The sequence below is a fragment of the Pseudonaja textilis genome, chromosome 3 (assembly GCF_049901715.1).
Source record: "Pseudonaja textilis isolate UNSWEBS1 chromosome 3, rPseTex1.2, whole genome shotgun sequence".
Taxonomy (NCBI): Eukaryota; Metazoa; Chordata; class Lepidosauria; order Squamata; family Elapidae; genus Pseudonaja; species Pseudonaja textilis.
In genome coordinates, this window is record NC_141992.1 from 62,055,498 (window position 1) to 62,062,953 (window position 7,456).

A 7,456-nucleotide genomic window follows, 5' to 3' on the forward strand; every position below is an offset into this window, starting at 1 on the left:
TTGAGGAATGAACATTCTTGTGTATTACTTTATTTCAGCTATAATATACTGTACATCATCATATAAATAATTATCAGTTTAAATAATGTTCATTGCTGAATTTTTTTTTTACAATTTCAGTTGAAAAGATTAAATACCAACTGCAGTTAGTATACTTAGTCGTTAATGCCCGCTACATTTTTAAAAAGGTTTAATGTTTAATATGTTATAATCTGAATATTGCATTTAACTTTCATGCGACAATCCTTCTGCTATCACCCTATGAACTGACACAAAAGCATCAGAAGCAGATAAAATGATGATTCGAAGATATGTTGCTTGGATCTCAGGAAACTATCAAAGAGAAAAAAATATTAACAGCAATAAACTAAACTAATAAACACAGCATTTTAAAACACCATTAACTCCCATAGGAAAGTTTCAGTGTAAGCAAATAAACATATTCAGTGCATTTAAACATTTGCTGTAAAAAGCTGAAATGGAATATATGAAGTACTGCATTATTGTGACTTTATAAAATATTATTATATTCTGATTTCCCAGCCATGATTTGCTGCCAGATGTTTTGGATACTTTAAAAGTTTGTTAGGAACAGAATGTCCGTACATTATTACCATTTTGCTTGACATTTATCTGTAGAAAATGGTCAACCTTGGAGAATGAATAACTACATATCTTGAAGTTAAATATTTGTATGTAATTACAACTACAGTTCCCTATTTACACACAAAACTAAAATTACAATAACATCCAAAATGCTAAAATGTCAACATTCATGAATCATCTTAACAGTTCTATACATAATACAGTATAGAGCCTACAATATTAAAAAGAAAAAAAAACATGGAACCGACAGTTCCATTAGCACAGTGGAACTTGCTTCTCAGTAAATATGCTTACATGAGCATCATGTAAATAAGTAACTAATTAATGTTAGCAAGCTTTTAAAAATATTTCTCAATATTTGCTAGCATTAACTCAGTAATTTCAGATATATGGGATTGGCTGCTATTTGTGTATTTTAGTTTTTCATACAGATCATGCCATAATAATAATTTTTAAAAATCCCTCAAGTTGGATTCAACTTCTGGTAAAAAACAGGAAGATGTAATTTCATTTCCAGCAATATGAGAGTGGTTTGCTATTCTCTCCATTTGTTCAGTTTTAAGTTACCTGACCAGAGTATAGTGGTCCTTGTAACACTTGGAATTCTCCCATCTAAGAAGTAATCATATTTAACCATGTTTAGGATTATCCAGGGTTGCTTAATGCTGCCAATTGAATAATGGGCTTATATAATAGTATAAACATAAAAATATTTTTCAGATTTTTCTGAAATTCTTCTTCAAATTACATTGTAAATCTAATAAATATTTTCAAACTTCTATTTTTTTAAAAAAATGCAATCGTTTACTCAGGTTAAAAACTGATTATATTTTATATTGTGTTAATACTAAATGAAAGATACTTACAGAAAAATCTTCTGTTTGTAGCTCCCCATCTTTACACTGCAGCTCTGAAAATAAAAATCATATAATTTAACTATAAAAATAATTAAAATATAAATATAAAATATATATCTTACATGTTTACCAGAACTAATACTTAAGCCAGTTAAAAAATTCAGAAGTCAACTAATCCTATCTCTAACAATTTACCCATATCTTGATGTTAGTCTTCAGTTCGATCATGATCAACATAAAACAAAAGCAGTCAAAGAAAAGAATTCCAAAACAAAATTGATATTTATATTATATATAAATATAAAATACTGGGCTATGTATTAGCAATATTAAAACTCTTATCCTAAATCTCATCAGAGTTTAATATTAATATTACCAAGTTCAAAATATTATTTAAAACTAAAACTTTAACCCTAAAACTAAAATAATCACAAGAACTGCAATTCTTGAGTTAGTCTTGGTAATACCTCAATTTTAAATTAAAACAGCTGCATATGTGGCATATACACAACTACAGAATCATTTATTCAATTATTAATCAATGTTTTTATTTTAGTTAGCAAGTAACCATCATTTGAGATGTTAGAAGTAATAAAGGTAAAGGTTTCCTCTGCCCAGTCGTGCCTGACACTACTAGGTGATACTCATCTCCATTTTCTAGCCAAGAAGCCAGCATTGTCTAAAAACAATTCCATTGTCATGTGGATGACTATACGCTGAGGCACATGGAACATTGTTACCTTCCTACCAAAGTGGTATTTATCTATTGCATTTGCATGCTTTTAAACTGCTAGTTGGCAGGAACTGGGACAAGAATGGGAGCTGTCATCTGGTACATGGGTCTCGAACTGCCAACTTTCCATCAAAAAGTCCAGCATTTTAACTGCTAGGCCACCGTACCCCTATATTAGAAGTAATACTATATAGCATAACTTAGCAATACAGAGAGATGGAATCTCATTGGCCAAATAAAAGAATGGTGGTATATAAGAGATAGCAATAGCAATAGCACTTAGACTTATGTACCATTTCACAGCCCTGTCTAAGCTGTTTACAGAATCAGCATATTGCCCCCAACAATTTGGGTCCTCATTTTACCCACTTCGGAAGGATGGAAGGGGCTGAGTCAACCTTGAGCCTGTGAGATTTGAACTGCCAAATTGCAGTCAGCCAGCAGTCAGCACAAGTAGTCTGCAATACTGCACTCTAACCAGTGCACCACCATTTGTTCAGGATATCTTACTATCTGAAGATAAATAAAGCAGGCTAACAGATCTCTGTAAAACCTCCAGTATAATGGGCAGTGGATTCTTAATACCTCCTGTCCATGTGACTGACCCCTGCAGGAAATTTTCTTATATCTAACAGCTGATGGCAAGGCATTAAAGTGATCTAGTATTAAAGGGTTTCCAATTTAGTGCATTGCAGGGCTGAAAAGGGAGACTGTTTACTTAAAAATACAACACTGGGCAAATTGGACTGATCGAATTGTCCAGAACTTGTTGCATCAATACTGTTAGCCTGCTTGTGCCCCAGAGAGAATTCATACAAATGCAGGGAATTTTTTTCTGACATCTCCATCTAGTATTAAAATTATCTTCTAATGTTAGTGGAGTTAAGCCAGTGGGTAAAAATATTCATGTTAACCAAGAAGAAAAGAAAATGATTCATATCTTAGATATTATCTGAATTAACTCCAACCCCCAAAGTAGATGAACACTAAAACAGGATATGGGATACAGTATGAAAGATGAAATTTTGAATGTACAGGTTTCTAATTTTGAGTTATTATCATAAGGCCCAAGCTACATGCTATTCAAAAGCTAGGAGCAGCCATTGGCAGAAAATAGCTTTAAGGCAGCAGGCATCCCTTCATCAAAATATGGTCCAATTGCCAAAGCTGATTTTTGAGTTTTCTGGACGACATAATCCAGATTAGCACATCTCCTATTGGAGAACAAAAACTTTTTCCAATATATTTAAAAACCTTGACCTATTTGATTTGATGGCCATTTAAATTGCTACTTCTGGATTCTAACTTGTTTAGCTAATATCAATATTTTTGCCTTTACACAGTCCCTACAGTGCATGGTTGATGATCTTAGGGTATGTTTTAGTCCAGTGAAAGTCTGAGATAAAACTACATATCTGGCTTATTGAAACATATGAGCACTGTTGTGGGGGGGAGTAAGGATATTCAGATAGATGGTCAGAGTTTATGAAAAAAGTAAATAATAGTGATGCCAATATACAATCCTATCTTCCCAAACCAAGGTAATTGCTTTAGTTGTGTAATTTTGTGAAGTAAATTAGATTTTTAGACAAGCTTTTTCATGAAGCTCAAGCAGCAATAATAATAGACATCTATCAATAATGGAATTGATGAGCTTATCTGCTTTCTAAGGCCCAGAAATCAAGTAGAAGGCAAACTTAAAATCAACAGAAGCAGCATATGGGCAAATCCTACTTTAGCCATAGACTTTTCTACCAGTTATTGTAAAATAAAGGCAAGATCAAGGGACGTTGGGTCTAACATCAGCCTATTTCTCTGCACTTGTTCTATTTCCATTCAATCCACTATTTTTTGTATTTAAATATTTGGCATAAATATTGCTAATAATGCTTAGTAAATTATTAGGGTGCCATTCTTTCTTTTTATAAAAAGGACTATTACTGCTGTACCCCAGTCTTTTGAAATCATTATAGTCTAGAGCAATCAGAGAAAAAGAAGTGGGTGGTTAAAACTGGGATTCACCATTCTAAGTTGTTACATATGCATTTTGCCATTAAGAAATCATTACCTTGTGGGTTTGTTGGTTTAAGTTGGTTAACCCATTTTTTAATTTCTAAGCACTAACAGTCAGCCAGTGAAGAAGCAAGTCAGCATTCATATCTTGATGTATGTATGTTTCTCAGAATCATAGTCATATAACTATAGAGTTAGAAGGGACCACAAGAATCATCTAGTTCAACTCTCTGCAATGTGCAGGAACAGCAATTAAATCATTTCTGAGAGAAGGCTGTGCAGCCTCCACTTAAAAACCTCAGAGGTAGAGATACCATATAGCCCTTATTGGTATATTATTCTAATACTGTGTTTGTCTGTCTATATCTGTCTGTCTGTCTGTCTATCTATCTATCTATCTATCTATCTATCTATCTATCTATCATCTATCTATCTATTTCATAATGATATATATCATGAAAAAGAGAAATAGAGTTTAAAGTATCACCCACTGTTGCGGACTATTCTTCCCCAACAAGGTGGAGAAGAATTCGAGGACTGATTTTTACCCACAATCACATGTCACAGAAAAGGTCAGGTTCAATTCAGAGCATACCTGAAATTGATAATTGGATAATGCATTACAAACAATCAACTGCTGTTTTCTAGGTGCAACAACACAACTTGTGAAATATATTGAAATAGCCTTTGTTTCTGCAGATTACAAATACTGGAAGTAAAAAAAAATTACAATACCTCCTTTGAACTTTTAATAGTATATTATTAGTCTAATGTTATACAAAAAATGAGATCAACAGAATTTATTTATAATAACCATAGCCCTCAGTCTTGATGAAATTCAAAAGATTATGAGCATTCACTGAATCATAACAATATTAAGTATAATTACCTTTTTCAGTGAATTTTTCAAAATCAACCGGATCTTTAGATATACTTTTTTCAATGCGTAGCCTCTTCACTAGAGAAAATATTTTTTAAAATCTTATTAATTGTAAGAATATTAGTTCTACCTTAATATTTCAAAATTATTAATAAAATAATTCTTAGCTTTAACACAAGGGCACTAGTAAGACTTATTGCATTTTTACAATTCACCAAAGAAAATTATCAGATACAGAACCATTAAAATACAATAGAAAGCTAGGCTACGTCAAATGTGAGGAGTGCGAGAAATATGTGATCAATATACTCCATGTACAAAAATAATTTGTTATGGTCACCTTTTGCGGATGGAGGATTGATATATATAAAGAGGACAATACTATAAAATATTGGGACCATGATAATTTGAATTTGGAAATGGCTTATCCTTTCTTTAATTGTGTTCACCTTATTTTAGGGCATAGAGCAATTTTAGGCATTTTTTCTCCCAAAACATTGAGAAACTAGGCCACAATTTTCGGAAACATGCAATCAAATGGGTTCTAGGGATCACACAATCAAAAGAAAATCACACACATTTCTTATCTCCCACATAGCTGCACAGACTTACAGAATCATACAAATGTCGTAAAATTGGGTAAAACGCACTTTACAAATTTCTCATTTAGCAGCAGAAATTTGGGGTTCAATTGTGATTATAAGTCAAAGACTACCTGTAACTTGATTTAATGATATTAGCATGTTTGTGTCACCAAACACAAATCTTATTGTAAAAACCCTATTACAGGATGGCTTCATATTACGGTAATCAGAAATTAAAGGTATCCATCCTAGGATACAAATATGGGAAACTTCTAATATCTCATTTTACATTCAAAGATGTGTTTAGTTACAGATGTATCAAAAAATAAATTATTCAGGAAAAAACACAAGCAAACACATCTACAAAGAATTATAATTATAAAGAGAATTGCCTGTGCAACTCATATTAATAATAACCAATACTTTCTTATAAATATATGTAAAAATTATTATGAACCACGGCCCAATTCTTCTACAGTGAAAATGTCTATACAGTATTCCCAAGTATAAATGCATAACTATTTCTCATTATATGAAGTATACAACTATATTATGGAACAGTACATTAAAATAAGTATATAAAATTGCAGAAAAGATACATAAGTTGAAAACATATACATATTATAACTTACCTAAGTAACATTGAATTGTCAGTTTGCTAATGGTCACACATTTATGAAAGGAAATAATAAATTCCTGAGGAAACATCCCTGTTGTAGTCCAAAAAGTTTCAGATCGCCTATCAGGAGAGAATAAAATGCAATTATTCATCATAGGCTATGTATGAAACTATGGTTTCAACATAGTTAAGCAATCCACAGTTTAGCACAATATTCAATCATACTCCTGAACCTACTCTTATTTCTTAGCCTAGCCTATTTCAAAATATTGCTGTGGGGATAACCCGAGAAACAGAAAAATATACTTTCCTTTGAGCTTTCTGGGGAAAAGGTAAGCTATATTATTGCAAGCTGCTTCAGGTAGCCCCAAGGAATAGACAGCAAATAAATTTAACAAATAAATAAACGGTTAATACTGTACACATAATGTAACAGATTTTTCAAATCTTGAATTCTTGTCCCCATTCTTGAGTCTTGGCCTTTCCTGAAGCCAGTGTTTTTCCACCTTGTTTTTCCACAGGCAGTGTTTTTTCCATCTTCCACCTTTCCACAGGCAGTGTTTTTTTTCCACCTTGGCAAGATGACTTTAACATGCGCAAAGTTTTTTTAAAAAAAGTGTTTCTCCACTTTCCACTCAACTCCCCCAAGTCCACTCATCTTAAAAGTCGTCAGGATTGAAAAGGAGAGTCTCCCGAGGTCCCGAGTGAATCCCTTCAACACTCAACACGACCCCGACGGCTCAAGGCTCACCCGTCAATGATGTTTTCCGCCGGGTATATTTCATCACTGGATGTTGCTAAAATAACCTCAGCTCCCTCGGAGCTGAGGCAACAATCTGTAAACTTCATCCCTGCTCAAAGCCTCGCAAACGGCCGCCTCAAAGCGTCCCTTCTTTTCCCTCCTACCGGCCGAGCGCCTCTGTTGCCTAGCAGCACCTCGCTTGGAAGCACGGAAGTGGCATCCTAAAATCTGGATTAGATAATTTGTAGTTCAGGGCATGGACGGCAAGGATCATTTAATCCCGGGATTTGTGGACTTCAACTCCCAGAATTCCCACGCCAACCGTGCTGGCTGGAGAATTCTGGGAGTTGAAGTCCGCAAGTGTACTTCTGTCTAGTCCAATTCTCTGCATAGTCCAACTCTTCTGCAACGTGCTGGAAACC

General features: G+C 33.6%; 1 protein-coding gene across 2 annotated transcripts; it reads right to left on the reverse strand.

The window, feature by feature from the left end:
- Positions 1-16: 16 nt before the first annotated feature.
- IFT25 (intraflagellar transport 25) lies at positions 17-7,432 on the reverse strand. Of its 2 annotated transcripts, XM_026707133.2 has the most exons (5): positions 7,044-7,432; positions 6,306-6,412; positions 5,099-5,167; positions 1,473-1,516; positions 17-333 (listed from the first exon to the last, which is right to left on the reverse strand). In XM_026707133.2, exons 1-5 carry the CDS (start codon positions 7,139-7,141, stop codon positions 226-228), a joined length of 426 nt encoding a protein of 141 aa, XP_026562918.1. In that variant the 5' UTR covers positions 7,142-7,432; the 3' UTR covers positions 17-225. The 2 variants fall into 2 exon arrangements, with proteins under 2 accessions (XP_026562918.1, XP_087786072.1); XM_087929946.1 differs by lacking the exon at positions 5,099-5,167 and having other exon boundaries at positions 7,044-7,405.
- Between the last annotated feature and the right edge of the window lie 24 nt (positions 7,433-7,456).